The sequence below is a fragment of the Mesoplodon mirus genome (genome assembly GCF_964341445.2).
Source record: "Mesoplodon mirus genome assembly, chromosome: 12".
Taxonomy (NCBI): Eukaryota; Metazoa; Chordata; class Mammalia; order Artiodactyla; family Ziphiidae; genus Mesoplodon; species Mesoplodon mirus.
The window spans coordinates 4901637-4918758 of record NC_138988.1 but is presented as its reverse complement, the minus strand read 5'-3'; the positions used below and the strand labels follow the sequence as shown (position 1 = coordinate 4918758).

The 17122-nt window shown below is 56.3% G+C and overlaps 1 protein-coding gene across 4 annotated transcripts in view; it reads left to right on the top strand.

Moving 5' to 3' along the window:
- CAND2 (cullin associated and neddylation dissociated 2 (putative)) overlaps positions 1-17122 on the top strand; it is a 30279-nt gene that overhangs the window by 3064 nt on the left and 10093 nt on the right. For 3 of the 4 annotated variants that reach the window (XM_082639382.1, XM_082639381.1, XM_082639384.1), the window contains exons 2-10: positions 2309-2452; positions 5433-5587; positions 6298-6421; positions 8135-8400; positions 9668-9773; positions 9955-10097; positions 11983-12275; positions 13349-13490; positions 13841-15343. In XM_082639382.1, coding sequence (XP_082495508.1) covers positions 2309-2452; positions 5433-5587; positions 6298-6421; positions 8135-8400; positions 9668-9773; positions 9955-10097; positions 11983-12275; positions 13349-13490; positions 13841-15343 — 2876 coding nt within the window. Of the gene's footprint in view, positions 1-1304; positions 1421-2308; positions 2453-5432; positions 5588-6297; positions 6422-8134; positions 8401-9667; positions 9774-9954; positions 10098-11982; positions 12276-13348; positions 13491-13840; positions 15344-17122 lie in introns of all 4 variants that reach the window. The other variant, XM_082639383.1, reaches the window with a different exon arrangement.

Genomic DNA, 17122 nt, shown 5'->3' with positions numbered 1-17122 from the left:
CACAGCTGGTTGGCTCTGAGCCCTGTTAGGGGCTGGTCCTAACCCTCCTTCCCCTTCTGCCCTTACCCTGCCCCCTCAGGGCCTCTTTGAACCTGTTGTTTGCTGGGCCTGGAATCCCAGAGATGAACTGACAGGCCTCTGTGAGTTCACAGTTTAACAGGGGAGACACTGGTGACCAAGCTTGCAGCACAGTGTGAGAGATGCTATCATGGAGGGATGCAGAGTATATGAGAGGGTCCTATGCAGGGGGACCAAGTGTGTTTGGAGATTGTGGGTGGAGGATAGGGCAGGGTGATGAGAGGCGTCTTCCTTGAGACTAGGACATTTGAGCTGGGCCCTTGACAGGTGAATGGGAGTTCAGTAGGTGGAGAAGAAAGAGAGAGACAGGAGGCCCATCTTGGGCAAAGGAGTACATCCCTTGGGTTGCCAGGCTGAGCTGGGTCTCCATGGACTGCAGCAGAAACTCAGCTTCAGGGCCCTGCCTGCCTTCTCTGAACATCCCTTCAGCTGGACAGACTTAGGAGTGCATGTGGCTACCCCTGGCCTTGTCCTGGCTCAGATCCAAACCTCATCCTTCATCTTACTTTGGCTGCTTGTCCTGAGGTGGCCAGGCCCACAGGTGGGCATGGTCAGCCCTGCCACCCGCTCCTTGCCTCCAACCCAGCCTCCTTTCTTCTCTCAGGCTTGAGGCTTATCCCAGCTGTTAAAAATAAACAGCTATGACACCGACAAGTGCCCTCCTGCCTAAGGGGCCCTAGGGGCCACTGTGACATCCAGCAGCAGGTCTGAGCCTGCAAGGATGAGGCTGGAATCCCACTGTGACCGATTTTGCCATAGCAGGCTTGGTGGGGCGGGGGGAGCGGGTTCTTGGTTGACTCGCTCAAGCTAGAAAGCAAGGCTGGTGTGAAGAGGCCTGGTTGGGGAGCAAAAGCTGGACGCTTTCTTTGGGGCCACCACTCTCTGATGCGGACTTCACAGCATCTCTCCTCTCTGCTGTCAGGTGCCTGCAGGAGCCAATAAACGGGTGCAGTGGGCCTGGGGAGAACCTGCTGACCTGGGGAGTGTGCATCTACCTACAGAGGGCAGCCGCCACTGCCTCGAGCCAGTTATAGTCACCAGAGACTGTTGGCCCAGCTGTATTAAAATATTCTGTTTTCAAGAGAATCTGGAAATCAGTACTTTTATGTCAACTCTTCTAATTTTTAAATGTCAATAAATAATTCAAATTTTCGAAAAACATTTGCCAGGTGGACACAGCCAAGGGCGGCCAGTTTAAGACGGCTCTCCCCTCCTGATCTTGGCAGGAATGGTGCTCCATGTTGCTACAGTAGCCCCAGCTCTCCGTGACCTTCCAGCGCAGACTCCACTGCAGTTTCAAATGCCGGGGACAGGGCATCCGGCCACACGGATCTGCCCAGCTGTGAGTGGGTGGTCCTTGACACTGATGCCCACCCTGGGTCTGCGAGCTGTGGCTGGGGACTGCTCAGCCATTGCCATCTATGTCTAAGATATGCCTGTTGCCCGTCAACCTGGCCTGGGGCGTTAGTTCTCAGAGTGTGGTCCCCGCCCCTCAGCCTCATCCGGGAACTTGTTAGAAATGCATAATTTGGGGCCCCAGCTCAGACTTTCTGATTCAGAAACCCTGGGGCCTAGCAGCATTTAGCAGGCCCTGCAGGTGATTCTGATGCTGGCTACGGTTTGAGACCCGAACCCGCTGGTGTGAGGGCAGGGCTGAGTGATTCTTTGAGGTGGGGTGGGCTGGGTGGGGCTAGTCCCCCTCTACCTGTCAGGTAGAGAGGCTTCCTGCTGATACCTGACTTGGTTGCAAGGTTTGTGTTCGACCTAGCCCGAATGAGACGCGAATGACGTGACATTATAATCATGGAGGGACACTTACTGAGTGCCCACTGTATGCTAAGCACACCCCACACATTGTCTTCTTTTATCTTCCATACAGCCCCACAAGGCAGGTACCGTTCTCATCCCCACTTTTCAGACAGGTTAAATAAGGCTCAGAGAGGTGAAGTTCACATTTGCATAAATGGCAGAATCAGGAGCCATGTGCTTTGGAGGTCCTAAGCCTTTAGCTGGGTTGCTGTGTCTGAGTCTGCCACCTTGGGCCAGTCGGTATCTCACACACGCGTCGCCTTATGGTAGCCCAACTGTGCCCACGGCCCAGATAATCTATTGCCCTTGACTGCCCCTGACCCTTTGTATCAAGGTCTGCTTCTGGGGAACTCTGAGGTATTGCTCAAATCACCGGGGCCTAGGAGCTGCTCGGCAATTCTCCTCCATCCTCCCTGCCCAGGTTCATGGCCACCAGTGACCTGATGTCAGAGCTGCAGAAGGACTCCATCCAGCTGGATGAGGACAGCGAGCGCAAGGTGGTAAAGATGCTTCTCAGGCTTCTGGAGGACAAGAACGGGGAGGTGCAGAACCTGGCGGTCAAGTGGTGAGTGTCGACCCTGGTGGTGATGGGAGGGTCCCTGACCCTTTGCGGTACAGCCTCTGAGAGAAGAATTGCTGAGCAGCTCTTGGAGCCCCAGTGGAGCTGGACAGTGACTTGGTCTAGGCTCCCCCAGAAGTACACCCCGTGGCGAGGATTCAAGTGTAAGTTTACTAGGAAAGAGATCCCAGGAAACTAGGTAGGGGGGTAGAGAAGTGAGGTAGGGAAGGAAGAAAAGCAGTAAAGCATCAAGCAAGTTTCTCCTGTGGGTGAGTGGAGCTTACCCCTGCTGGGGATCCCTGGCACACAGTGTAGGACACGCACCTTGGAGTGTTCCCACCTGCCAGCTTTCCTTGGTTGAGGGCTGCTCCTGGGGTAGGTGGAGGGTTATGCATTCCTTGGCATCTCCAACCAGGGACAGCCCTCAGGCACAGATGCAGGTGCTGGCAGCTGGAAGGTCAGGCTGGCATGCACAGGAGTGGCGGGGGTGAAAGAACGCGGCGGGGGTGGGCGCGTTTGCCGTAGGCATCATGAGGTGTGGTTCTGAGACCTTTGCCAGTTACCCCCAGAGCTGAAAAAGCAAGATGGGGTATGTGCAGGGCATGTGTGTGTGTGGCGGGGTAAGCAGGGGACTGAGGAATGGCGGAGGTCAACAGAATTGGGGCACTGCCTCTCAAACAGTACTCTGTGGGCTGGATCCAGGTGTTCTGGGTGGGTAGTGAATTTCAACTTGATCCCAAGCGCAGAGGAATTCAGTAAAGAGTTTCATGCAGGAACAAGGCGTGCTCAGGTTTGTGGTCTGGGACCATCCCTCTAACGGTGGAATTGAGATCAGGTGGACTGGTTTCCTACTAGCAGAAGCAATAACCCCTTTTTATAACACGTAGTCTGAAATACTCTTTTCTTATCATGAAATGAAATTCATGCATAATAGAACCTGCCTTTACACATGATTACAAAACAGTTTATATAATGCCTTAAACTGGAGCATAAAGGAGAAATAGGAGGAACGTTGTTGATGGTAAAATAGTATGTGTTTCACCGTGTAAATACTCAGGCACGTTGACGGTAGACGTGTAATGAAGTGAGAAGCCTGCACCTGAGGTAGGCTCGCCGAGGCAGGAAGCAGGTGGAGACAGGTGGGAAGCTGGGGACTCAGCACAGGCGGCATTGTTCTTACGAGATTTTCTGAAATGGTGACCATGTCCTGGTAAAGTTTCCCAGGAAAATAAAGTACAGTCTTCCTTCGAGTTACCTGATAACTACATTTTTGGAAATTTTAGAGTATATTAAAATATTAATATTTTAATATATTAAAATAGTGCAGAAAAGTACTTTGTGTTTATATGTAAAATGAAATTAGGTTTTGGACTCAGATAATTATAGAAAGGCTTTTTACCTGTATGAATGCCCAGTGGGATGTTAGAAACTCCAGCAGGACATGGAACATGGTTTTGCAATATTGTCTTTCTGTCATCCCTGACCTCCCCTCGTCCCCTCAATAAAAGCCAGAAGTGCCATCTCATTAGTTATGATGAGCATAACTAATAGAAGGCCCCCTGAGTAAATATCCAAAACGCCCCTCAGGGCAGAATCACCCCTACTGAGAACCAGCGCTATAAAAGGTAGAGTGGAAAGCCCTGTGATTACTTAGAGAAAGAAGTCAAGAGTTTGCAAAGTGGTGTGCACTGCGGCCACCTGGGACCCTTGTTTAAACTGTGTGCTCCCCACCCAGGGATTCTAATTCAGGAGGGGGCTGGGGCAGGCAGATGAGGATGTAGCACCCGGGAATCTGCATTCTAATGTGCACTGTCATCTGAGAACCACTCTTTTAGGTCAGAGGTTCTCAGCCTTGACTGCATGTTAGAATCACCTGGGGAATTTAAAAAACTCCCCAGCTCCAGGTCACACCTGAAACCAATTAACCGAGACACTCTGGGGCTGGCACCTGGGTAACAATTTCTTAAAAGGCCCCAGGTGATGGCAATGCACAGTTAAGGCTGAGAAGCAGTGTGTCTGGTACAGTTTTTAAACTTTCACGTGCATTCGACCCACCTGGGGGTTTTGTTGAGGCACAGATTCTAGTTCCGTAGCTCTCGGGTAGGACCTGAGCTGCTGCATCTCTGCATCTCCAGGTAGTGCTGATGATGCTGACCTGTGACCACACTTGGAGAAGCAAGCCCCTAAGGCAGAAGTTATCAAAGTGTGGTCCCTGGGCCACCAGCATCTACTGCAAACTTGCCAGAAATGTAAATTCTCAAGCCCCACCTTGACCCCTTAAGTCTGAAAATCTGGGGTGGGGCCCAACAATCTGTGGTGTGTGTATGTGTGTGTGTGTGTGTGTGTGTGTGTTTTGGTTGCGTTGGGTCTTCGTTGCTTCATGCGGGCTTTTTTTTCTAGCTGTGGCGAGCAGGGGCTACTCTTCGTTTACGGCGCGTGGGCTTCTCATTGCAGTAGCTTCTCTTGTTGTGGAGCACGGGCTCAGTAGTTGTGGCTCGCAGGCTCTAGAGCGCAGGCTTGATAGTTGTGGCGCACGGGCTTAGTTGCTCCGCGGCGTGTGGGATCTTCCCGGACCAGGGCTCGAACCGTGTCCCCTGCATTGGCAGGTAGATTCTTAACCACTGTGCCACCAGGGAAGTCCCACAGTCTGTGTTTTAACAAGTCCTTTAGGGGATTCTGATACACGCGCAAGTTTGAGAACCCTACTCTTGGGCATTCCTTGGTTTCCAGCTGAGGTTACTGGGTTCCATGGTTTGGCCATATACTGAGATGTAAAACCCAAGAGGAGATGCAGGTTTGGGAGGTGCCAGGAGTGATGTTGGCATACCCAGAGGGTACCTCTCTTTCTGGCAAAATAGGAAGTCCCCTGTTGATCTGGGGCCTTTTCCTCAGCACATGTGGCCCCACAGACGTGAGGGGATATAAGGGGCAGCCCGACTCGGGCTGAGCCTTGGCTTTTGGACCTCCTCCTTCCCTCCATACTCAGCTTGGGTCCTCTGGTGGGCAAAGTGAAGGAGTACCAGGTGGAGACCATTGTGGATGCCCTCTGTGCCAACATGCGGTCAGACAAGGAGCAACTCCGAGACATCGCTGGCATCGGCCTCAAGACCGTCCTGTCGGAGCTCCCCCCTGCAGCCACAGGTACTCAGGTCTTAGGGACTCGGTGCTATTGCTATTTGTCCTAGTTTATGACTGAAGAACCTGAGGCTCAGCGAGGTGAAAGGACTTACCCAAGGTCAGCCAGCTAATAAGTGGCAGAGAATTCAGACCCAGATCTGTTAAACTTCATGGCTCTGTTTCAGGGATGCTTTTAGCTGCAAGTAACAAAGTCTAACTAATGGCAGCTTGATGAAGTAGGGGGTTGCTTTTCTCACATAACTCTGAAGGGATCAGCCACTCCGTTTTTACAGCCATTCACTCAGAAGCTCAATTAGGACAGAGCTGAAGTCTCTGCCCATGTCTCTTGCCCTTTATAAGAAAAGCACATGTTTCCCCAGAAGACTTTGACCTGTATCTCACTGGCCAGAACATGGTCACCTGGCCTCTCCAAGCAGCAAAGGAGTCTAGGAAAGAAGTGCTTAACTTTTCCCACCTCCCCATTGGAAGGCAGAGGGCAAAGGGGTCAGGTGTGGGGTGAGCCAGCCAGCAGGTCCGCCCTTGGTTCTTTAGCTCCCCAGCTGTCTCCTTTAGTTTGGTGTGACTCTGCGTCAAACCTTGGACCACACCAGCCCTGGCTTCCCTGGTCAGTAGGATTTGGGGGATGTGGGCTCAGGAACACAACCAGAGCAAAGGCCGACCACAGGTGGAGGCCAGCCCTGGGCCTCACCGCACCTACCTTGTGCTCTGTGCAGGCTCCGGCCTGGCCACCAGTGTGTGCCGGAAGATCACAGGCCAGCTCACCAGTGCCATCGCCCAGCAGGAGGACGTGGCTGTGCAGCTGGAAGCCCTGGACATCCTCTCTGACATGCTGAGCAGGTGCGGGAGGCCACCCTGGGCACGGAGGACAGGGGGGCAGGGAGGGTCTCAAATTCACAGAGCCAGAGCTTACTGTACACCAGGCCCTGTGCTAGGGCTCTTTAATCGTACCAGCAGTGTCCCAGGAGAACTCGTTTGTCACCATTTTATGGGCTCTGAGAGGTGATGTGGCCTGTTTGCAGTCACAGTGAGTAAATGGCAGAACCTAGGAGTTGAATTCAGGTCTCTCCATAGCTGGAGCCCATGTGTGTTCATCCTCTCCCTCGGCCCTTCTTTCTCTTTTTTTTCTTCTCTTGGATTAGTATAGCTGGGCCTTTGTTTTACATTGCACTACACATTTTTAAAGTATTCATTCATTCAGCCTCTCAAGATTTGATCACCTACTGGAAAAATGTCAGGTGCCGGACTAGTTCTGGGAATATGGAGTTGGCTGGGTCTTGGCGGCCCCTAAGGAAAAGCTCACAGACACATAAATCTGTGAATAGAGTAAGAACAACAATACAGCTAAGAGCAGGGCCCATAGGAGCTCAGAGGAGGAGCCCTTAACCTAGCTGGGGGGTGGGGAACCTTCCTAGAGAGGGTCCAGCCAGCTGAGCCTTCAAGGGTGGGCAGGACTTGGCCAAGCGTGGATGAGCATAAGGGGGACCTTGGATGGGGGACCTGCCTTCGGCCCAGAGGGCAAAGACCAGAGAGACATGAGGTCCTGGGGGTTGTGCAAGGCAGTCGTGGGGTGTCATGAGGAGGGGCTGGTGTGGAGAGATGAGGGCTGGGAGGGTGGGGCAGTTGACTAAAGATTCTACTGAAAGTGTGAGGGGCTCACGGAGGGGTTCTCGGCAGGCATGAGGAATGCCCTGGGTGTATTTGTGTGTTTTCGACTGCTCTTTCTATGTGCAGAGTGCACGGATGATGGGAGGGGGTTGAATGGGCAGGGAGACTGCTTAGAAGGCTTCTGCAGGCAGGTGAATTCAGGTTGTATTTAGGAGGTGGACTCCACAGCGCTTGGAGTGGATGAGAGGCAAAGACTCAAGGCTGACACCCAGGGGTCTGGCTTTCCTAGCTGTGGGCACAGACACAGGGCCACTGGCCGTGTAGGTGCGCTCCAGGAGCAGTGTCGGGGGGGGTGTGGCGTGATGGTTTCCGTTTGGAACATGTTGAATTTGAGGTGCCTGGGAGGTACCCACTCAACCAAAAACTCCATAGGGCAGGACTGAGGGCCAGAGTCCGTCTTGCTCTCCCGAGTTTCCAGCCCAGGCCCTGTCACATAGTAGGTGAACACATAAATAAATGAAACCCAGGAGAGAGGTCTGGGCTGGACAGAGAGATATGGGAGGGTGAGGTCAATGTGTTGGTGTGGAGTGAGAGAAGAAAAGGTTTCAGGACACACATGGGACAGGAAAAGCACAGGCCTGGTTTGAAGGTGGGATAGAAGCTGCTGCAGGGGCTGCGTTCTATCTGTGCAGAAACCATTCTCTGGTGTTCCCTCTTGCCTTGAGCCTGGAGCTCAGCTTATCTAAAGGGCACTGGGGAGCCACTGAAGGAGTTAGGCAGAGGCACACTTCCGATCACTCTGGCCTCAGTGATGGGGAGAGTGAGGGCCCTTGGGTTGTCATAATGGGGGAGGCGGCCAGGAGCCCATGGGGAAAGGGGAAGTGCCTGGCCCAGGCTGCCCGCCGGGTGGGCCTCGCACGACACACCTTCCTTCCGGCGCTCCAGGCTGGGCGCCCCGCTGGGCGCCTTCCACGCCAGCCTCCTGCACTGTCTGCTGCCGCAGCTGAGCAGTCCGCGCCTGGCCGTGCGCAAGCGGGCCGTTGGGGCGCTCGGCCACCTGGCGGCCGCCTGCAGCACCGACCTCTTTGTCGAGCTTGCGGACCACCTGCTGGACCGGCTGCCCGGCCCACGCGCGCCCGCCAGCCCCGCGGCGATCCGCACCCTGATCCAGTGCCTGGGCAGCGTTGGCCGCCAGGCAGGCCACCGCCTCGGTAAGGGGGCGGGGCCCCACGGGGAGGGGTCGGGGCCGACTACAGGGATCCTGGGAGAGGGGCGGGACCTGGGCTGAGGGGGTGGGGCCCGGGTGAGCCACCTCTTCGGGTAGGGGGCGTGGTTGAGGTGGGGAGGGGCGGGGGCGGTGCTGAAGCGCCTGAAGAGGAAGAGTGGGCTCGAGAGGCAGCCAGGTGGGCCCGGAGCTCAGCCTGCTTCTGAGCCCTACCCAGAGGCTCGCGAGGGTAATTATAAGTCATGCCTCCAAAGGGATGATGTATGTACAGTAAACTGCACCACTTAAAGTGTACAATTCAGTGTGTTTTGACCTTTTCGCGCACTTGTGAAACTACCACCGCAATCAAGATGCAGAACATTTCCATCGCCCCCAAAAGTTTCCTTGTGCCTCTTTGCAGTCCATCCACCCTCTGCCCCACCCTAGGCAACCACTGACCTGCTTTCTGTCACCAGAGATGAGTTTTGTAGAAGTGGAATCCTGCAATCAGTTTTGAATTTATTCTCAAACACCTTGGAGTTAGTTCCGGCTAGAACAGGGCAGTGTGGTAGAGTGGCCACGGTCTGCCCTCCCTCCCCTCTGGCTCTCTCACTGCAGGGGACCTTAAAAGCACACATGGAGGCCCCAGCCTGCAGTCCATACTCTGTCCACATCCCCCCAGACAGCAGCCACCCTCGGGAGCATGGACCTGGGCAAGAGAACTGCACGGGACGGGACAGGGTTCAGGGTGGGGAAGGATACGGCTGTAGAAGAGCTAGGGTAGAATCCATATAAAGCCCGGGGGGCAGTGGGGGGGCCCCTCTTGCCTGGTTTGTGAGGGCAGTGCCTGCCTCCCCACTTTCCTTGCCCAGGTCTACAACCTAGTGCAGGAAATAAGGCAAGAACATGAGTAATAGTTTCAACAACAGATGCTACTTATTGAGTGCCTGCTTCGTGCCAGGACCTGGGTGGAGATGTTTATCTGAATCTTATAGTTAATCTTGACAAACTCTCTGGCTGGTAGGCATTGTTATCCCTACCGTGAAGATGAGTGGTCTGAGGTTAAAGAACGTTGCGATGTGCCCAAGGTCCCATAGCTTATAGGGCGCTGAGTCAGGGCTAGAACCCACATCTGCTTGACTCTGAAGCCTCTGAGTAACTTTGCAGTGGCCAGGGCTGCAGGTGCAGGCACAGGCTGAATGCTGTGGGCTGGGGGAGCCCCGGAGATGGTCTGGCCTCCTCACCTTGCGTCACTGACCCACCTGGCCCTGCAGGGGCCCATCTGGACCGACTGGTGCCCCTGGTGGAGGAGTTCTGCAACCTGGATGATGATGAGCTTCGGGAGTCCTGCCTCCAGGCCTTTGAGGCCTTCCTGAGGAAGTAGGTGTAACAGGGGTGCTGGAAAACGGGGGCCCCGGGGTTTCTTTGAGAAGTTGGTGGGGATGGCGTGGGGCCAGGATGCTGGCCTCAAAGCAGTCAGGTCTCAGGACTCACCACTGGGCCCCATCCCCAACCCTGTCCTGCCTGGGTCCAGCAGAGCCTCCCGCATCCCACCCCACAGGTGCCCCAAGGAGATGGGCCCCCACGTGCCCAGCGTGACCAGCCTCTGCCTCCAGTACATAAAGCACGACCCCAACTATAACTACGACAGTGACGGGGAAGAGGAGCAGATGGAGACAGAGGACAGTGAGTTCAGTGAGCAGGGTGAGTGGCCAACTTGTCCTTGGGCTGGTGGGTGGAAATGGGTGCAGCCTTCCCGGGAATCCCCTAGCCAAAGACAGGGGCCACATTTGGTGGCCCCATCCTGATCTCAGCTCTTCCTCAGGCCCCAGCCCTGCCCTTGGAAATCTGGATCCTCTGTGGTGCACACACACTCTGATTGCAGAGATCACAAGACAGTAGTAATTGCTGTTGTTTATTGAGCATCTCCTCATGTCCTCTGTGCTATTTTTTTAAAATATTTATTTGTTTATTTTTGGCTGTGTCAGTCTTAGTTGTGACACGCGGGATCTTTCGTTGTGGCGTGCGGGCTTCTCTCTAGTTGTAGCGCACGGGCGGGCTTTTCTCTAGTTGTGGCACGCGGGCTTAGTTGCCCTACGGCATGTGAGATCTTAGTTCCCCGACCAGGGATCGAATCCACATCCCCCGCTTTGGAAGGTGGATTCTTAACCACTGTACTAGCAGGGAAGTCCCGTAAGTACTCTCTTATTTCATGTTCCTTATAATGACCCTAAGAAACCAGGTATTTATTATCATCCCCATATTTCAGACAAGGAGACTGAGACTTAATGAGGAGAGATTTGCCTGACATAACACAGCTAGGAAGTGGCGTAGCTGGGACTTGGAGCCATGTTTGCCAGACTCACCCACCTCGTGCTGCCATCTCTGTACCCTTTTAGTTACGGCTTCCAAGAACCATTGCTTTAACCCAGCAGAGTGAAGCTCTAGTGGTGGAATGATTGGCACTGACAGGGCGAGATACCTGGATGGGGGATGGACTCAATGGCTGCTTTCCTTCTGTGCCTGTGGGCCTGTCTGTCACTCAGAGGGAAGGCCCTGGGCCCTGGAGGCATTGATGGAGGTGAAGGCCTTAGGTCCTGATGGGTACTCAGAGCGAGATGCGGTGGTAGGAGATGAGATCAGACAAGCATTTTGGGCTCAAATGCCCGGCCAAGGAGATTGGGCATTTTCTTGTTAGTAACAGGGAGCTCTGGATGTTTCTTCACGGGTGACATAGGGTGGAGATAACAAACAAGGGTCCATCAGAGGGGACACATCTGCTAAGCTGACAAGACACATCTGGGGGACCATCCATCTGGCCCACTATGGCTTGTCCAGATGCAGTGCTCTGAGAGTCTGAGTTCTCTGCAGAGCAGTGTGGGTAGGAACATGCTGGCCTTTGAGCCTGTGCCTGGGGGTGTCCCTAGGGAGGACCGTCCCCCTCTGAGCCTCATGTGTGTCTCCCCAGGTGTATGAGTTGGCTTTGTGGGCCTCATTGATCTCTGCTGTTTCTAGCTGTGTGTCCTCAGGAGCGTCTTCATCCTCTCTGAGCCTTATATGTATCATCTGTAAAAGGGGGCTCAAGACATCTTCATTCTTGAGGCATGGTGAAGACTCGAGCTCTGACCTCTTGGGGGAGCTTGGAGAGTGGAGAGCCGCACAAACACAGCTTTTCCTTACTGTTAGTCCTGCTTGGAAGCCGGAATCAGGACCCTGTCTGGGGCAGGGGAGCTATCACCTTTCCCTTCTGAAATCCCAGTAAATGAAACATCACGCAGCCAGTCCTGAAACCAAAGGATGGGTCTTGTGCCCCAAATGGATTCCCTAAATCCTCACTGGAAGCTTGCGAGTCAGTTTTTCCCTGGTGTAGTCAAAACAACCAAGAGTCTGGAGGCAGCGGGAGGACCCTGGCATACCTCCAGCTGGTTCCCTGCTTGACGCCACCCCTAGCACACAGCAGGTGTTCATTAACCGGTAGTGACCATGGAAAGGTGAGGCCCCGGCGGAGCCCTCCTCACTGCCCCCTCAGTCCTGGGAGACCGCCCTGGGTGGTGCGCAGGGCTCCATGGGTGTCTGGTTCCCGCCCCAGAGAGCGAGGACGAGTACAGCGACGATGATGACATGAGCTGGAAGGTGCGCCGGGCAGCGGCCAAGTGCCTGGCGGCCCTGATCAGCTCTCGGCCCGACCAGCTGCCCAACTTCCACTGCACCCTGGCGCCCGTGCTCATCCGCCGCTTCAGGGAACGCGAGGAGAACGTCAGGGCCGACGTGTTCGGGGCTTACATCGTGCTGCTGCGGCAGACGCGGCCCCCGAAGGGATGGCTGCAGGCCGTGGAGGAGCCCACCCAGTCGGGCAGCAACCTCCAGATGCTGCGAGGACAGGTGTGCCTGCCTGCCCCTCCCCCTGCCCCTCCCTCCTGCTCACAACCCTTCCCTCCTCCATCTCTCCACCCTCCCACCGCCCCCCATCTCTCCACCCACTGGATTGTGCGTACTGAGCACCTGCTGTGTGCCCGGCCCTGCGTATGAAGTGGCGGGGCACAACAGGGGGTGAGACAGATGAAGTCTCTGCCCCTGGACCACACAGTCTCGGGCAGATAGCCAACAGCACGAGTAGGGTTCCAGGCCACAGCAAGGGGGTTCAGTTTTATTCTAAGAGGGTAGACGTCACGGGAGAGGAATTATGGGATTCCACTCACATTTGAAAAAGCTCACTCTGGCTGCTGTGTGGGGAATGGATTGTAACGGGCTGGAGGCCACTGCAGCTGTGCAGGTGAAAGGGCTTGGTGCCTTGGGCAGGGGGCAGGGGGCAGGGGGACAGGAGGTCGGACTTGAGAGATAGTTTTGGGGTTTGCAGATGGATGTGAAAGGCAAGGGACAGGGAGGTGTCATGTGAGTTCCGGGCTCTGGCTAAAAATAGTGCAGTCCCTGAGATGGTGGAGGGTGGAGCAGGGGCATGTCTAGAGTTCTGTTCTGGACATTTATGTTCGAAGCCCTCGTTGGATGCCGGAGTAGAGATGTCTGGCGGGCAGTCGGCACACAAGTCTCGTGTCAGAGATGTAGATCTAGGAGTCATTGCTTCAGGGGAATCCTCAGCTCGGAAGTGGATGAGCTCACTGGGGAGGGAATGTAGCTGGAGGAGGGAAGAGGGCCCCGGCGCCTCACCCTCACCAAGTGTAGGAGTGAGAACCACACTGCCCCGTGACCTTGAGCAAGTTACTTCAACTCTGTGCCTGTTTCCCGTCTGTCAGCTGGGCACAGGACTAGTACCCACCTCAGAAGGTGAGTGTGGAATCAGGTGCCTGGTACAGAGCAAGTGATGGGAAGCTTGGGGTGGAATGATCCTCTCCACCCTGGGGGTGCTCCATGGGCAGGTGCCCGGGCAGAGTCCCCCAGTAGTGGGTGGGGTGTGGAGGTTCCTGGGTAGTCACTGACCTCCCCCCCTCCATCCACAGGTGCCTCTTGTGATTAAGGCCCTGCAGAGGCAGCTGAAAGATCGGAGTGTCAGGACCCGCCAGGGTTGCTTCAGCCTCCTCACCGAGCTGGCAGGCGTCCTCCCGGGCAGCCTGGCAGAGCACATGCCCGTGCTGGTAGCAGGTAGGATGGACTGGAACCCCGTGTCTGCTGTTCTGGGCTTCTTCCTGAACCCAGCCCCCAATCCCTGAGAGTGCCCCTGTTCAGCAACCTACAGTGGCTCCCCACTGCCAGCAGTGAAAACAGGGCTGGGGTGCAGGCCCTATGTCCTGTTTAAATAGGTTTCCTGGCCTGTGTCCTCAGCCCTGGCCCCGGCCAAGCCCTGACCTCATAGTATCTGCTGCATGAGAGCCCAGGTGCCTGGGTCCAGCTCAGACGCCTGAGGGTGCTCCACCCCTGCATCCAGGGAGGGCTGAGTTGGGTCAGGGTCTGTGGCCTGGTAGGTAACCTTGCCTCCCACCCCCCACCCCCAGGCATCGTCTTCTCGCTGGTGGACCGCTCCAGCTCCTCCACCATCCGGATGGATGCCCTGGCTTTCCTGCAGGGTCTGCTGGGCACAGAGCCGGCTGAGGCCTTCCACCCCCACCTGCCCGCTCTCCTGCCACCTGTGTTGGCCTGTGTGGCTGACCCTTTCTACAAGATCGCAGCTGAGGCCCTGCTGGTGCTCCAGGAGCTGGTGAGGGCCCTGTGGCCGCTGGATGGGCCTCGGACGCTGGACCCCGAGCCCTACATTGGAGAGATGTCCGCGGCCACCCTGGCACGGCTTCGTGCCACCGACCTGGACCAGGAGGTGAAGGAGCGGGCCATCTCCTGCGTGGGCCACCTCGTGGGCCACCTGGGTGACCGGCTCGGGGATAACCTGGAGCAGTCGCTCCTGCTCCTCCTGGACCGCCTGCGGAATGAGATCACCCGGCTGTCTGCCGTCAAGGCGCTGACACTGGTGGCCGTGTCCCCGCTGCGGATCGACCTGCAGCCCATCCTAGCCGAGGCGCTGCCCATCCTGGCCTCGTTCCTGCGGAAGAACCAGCGGGCGCTGCGTCTGGCCACCCTGGCCGCCCTGGCCGCCCTGGCGCAGAGTCAGGGCCTCGGCCTCCCGCCATCCGCCGTGCGGGCCGTGCTGGCCGAGCTGCCCTCCCTTGTCAGTGAGAGCGACATGCACGTGGCCCAGCTGGCTGTGGACTTCCTCGCCACCGTGAGCCGCGCCCAGCCAGCTTTGTTGGCCGAGGTCAGCGGCCCCGTGCTGACAGAGTTGCTGCGTTTGCTGCGCTCGCCCCTCCTGCCGGCCGGTGTGCTAGCGGCCGCCGAAGGCTTCCTACAGGCCCTGGTGGGGACCCAGCCACCGTGCGTGGACTATGCCGAGCTCGTCGGCCTGCTCACAGCGCCCGTTTACGAGCAGGTGGCGGACGGCGGGCCCGGCCTGCACAAGCAGGTGTTCCACTCGCTGGCTCGGTGCATGGCGGCCCTCGCGGTGGCCTGTCCCCAGGAGGTGGCGGACACGGCCAACCGCCTGGTCTGCGATGCCAGGTCGCCCAGCTCGAGCCCAGGGGTCAAGGTCCTGGCGTTCCTGTCGCTGGCCGAGGTGGGCCAGGTGGCTGGGCCGGGCCTCCAGCGGGAGCTGAAGGCGGTGCTCCTGGAAGCCTTGGGCTCGCCCAGCGAGGACGTGAGGGCGGCTGCCTCCTACGCGCTGGGCCGCGTGGGCGCGGGGAACCTGCCTGACTTCCTGCCCTTCCTGCTGGGCCAGATGGAGGCCGAGCCCCGGCGGCGGTACCTGCTGCTACACTCGCTCCGGGAGGCCCTGGGGGCCGCCCGGCCCGACAGCCTGAAGCCCTACGCCGAGGACATCTGGGCCCTGCTGTTCCAGCGCTGCGAGGGTGCCGAGGAGGGCACCCGGGGGGTGGTGGCCGAGTGCCTCGGGAAGCTGGTCCTCGTGAACCCTCCTTTCCTCCTGCCCCGGTTCCGGAAGCAACTTGCTGCAGGTAGGGGCACAGGGGTGGGCAAAGGCAGCCCAGATCGGAGGTGGGCAGAGGTCCACATAGGGTGAACTTGTTCAGGTAATCGGGTCTGAGAGTCACAGTGTTGACAAGCTTCAAGGCAGAGGAGCCGTTAAAAACAGTGTTTCCTGAGACTTAAAGGCCTCTTCCTGTGGGACCCTCTGGGATGGAGGGGACAGAATCCTTGATGTGTTCCTCCAACAAATAAACTGTTCACGGTGCCACTTGTTGTGGACAGCAGCCTTGTGCTCCAGGTGAGGGTTAGTAAAGGCAGTTCTCTGAGGGGCCAGAAACGGCAGCCTGCAGAATGCAGCTGTCTCGGGCTAGCAGGGGGCAGGAGCAAATGTAAACGTGGACTAGGATTGGATGCCAGTCCCCCGGGTGTGGAGAGGGCCGGGGAAGGGGTGAGGAAGGCAGGTCTTACATTTTGGGGTTAGGGCGCGTCAGGGTGTTCTGCAGCTCGGGGGGGAAGAAAGCGGGCAAGTGGACTGTGGGCTCTTAGGCAAGTGAAAGCCCCTGAGGGCGAAAGGCCTCCAGGCCTTGAGCTGGTCACCTGGTCCCCATAGGGTCAGTGCTGTGTTAGTTGACATAATGCAGCTGAAGTGCTTGGTATCGTGGGTGGTACCTAATTAGTACTGCTAGCTAGCATCCACTGTCGTTGGCTGTGTCAGTGATTCCGGTTAAACCCTTCCTGGGTTGCTGGTATACAGGCAGCAGCTCTGGGCCCTCACCGCTGTGTGGGCAGGACAGCCACGTGAGGCCCTCACCTGTTAACACTGCACAGGGCTCTTCACGAGGAACCTTGGGAGGCAAGAGTCTTGGGATGAGGGGCAGCCCTGCCTTTTCTAAGCTCAGATTTGTTTAGACCTCGTGCCCACTGTTGAACCAGCTAACCAGTCACATTTCCTATTTACTGCCGGCTGCTGGGATGCTTAGAGCCGAATCAGCGGCCTGCTTCTAGCAAGTTCATAGGACTTTCTAGTTGCCTCTCGCTGCATGCCCCTCACTCTGGTTTCCATCTCACTTTGTCCTTGGCCTCATTTTTCTTATTTCAATTAATCCTCTTCTATGTGTATTATCTTTATCAGCCACCCTGAATCTTCTTAGGAGCCAGTCAGGATGGAAAGAGAAAGAGGAAGAAACTACAAGTCTGAAGTCAGTAACTCACTCACTCATACCCTAGCATCAAATTGTAAACTTTCTGGGGCTTCCCTGGTGGCGCAGTGCTTGAGAGTCCGCCTGCCGATGCAGGGGACGCGGGTTCGTGCCCCGGTCCGGGAAGATCCCACATGCCGCGGAGCGGCTGGGCCCGTGAGCCATGGCCGCTGAGCCTGCGCGTCCAGAGCCTGTGCTCCTCAACGGGAGAGGCCACGGCAGTGAGAGGCCAGCGTACCGCAAAAACAAAAACAAAAACCAAAAAAAAAAAATTGTAAACTTTCTGCTGACGCTTGAAGTCTTGGATGGAAACAGCCTTAACCCATTCAGTGCTGTGTGCCGGAGGGGTGGAAGCTGCCGATTAATCTCCTTCACCCTAATGGGAAGTGTACTCCCTTCCCTTTCTGCAGCTTCTCTACTCAGAAAGCAAGCAGAAAAGCAGAATTAAGTGAGGTCAGCCTGCTTGAAGCACAACTGCTCCCTCTTTGGCGAAGCCCACAGAGAGGGCTTAGAAGCAGCTGGTGAATTCTGGACCTGCTGTGTGACCTTAGATGTGAATTTAACCTTTCCGGTCTCTCCTCGTGTAAAACGGAGATGAAGAAGAATTTT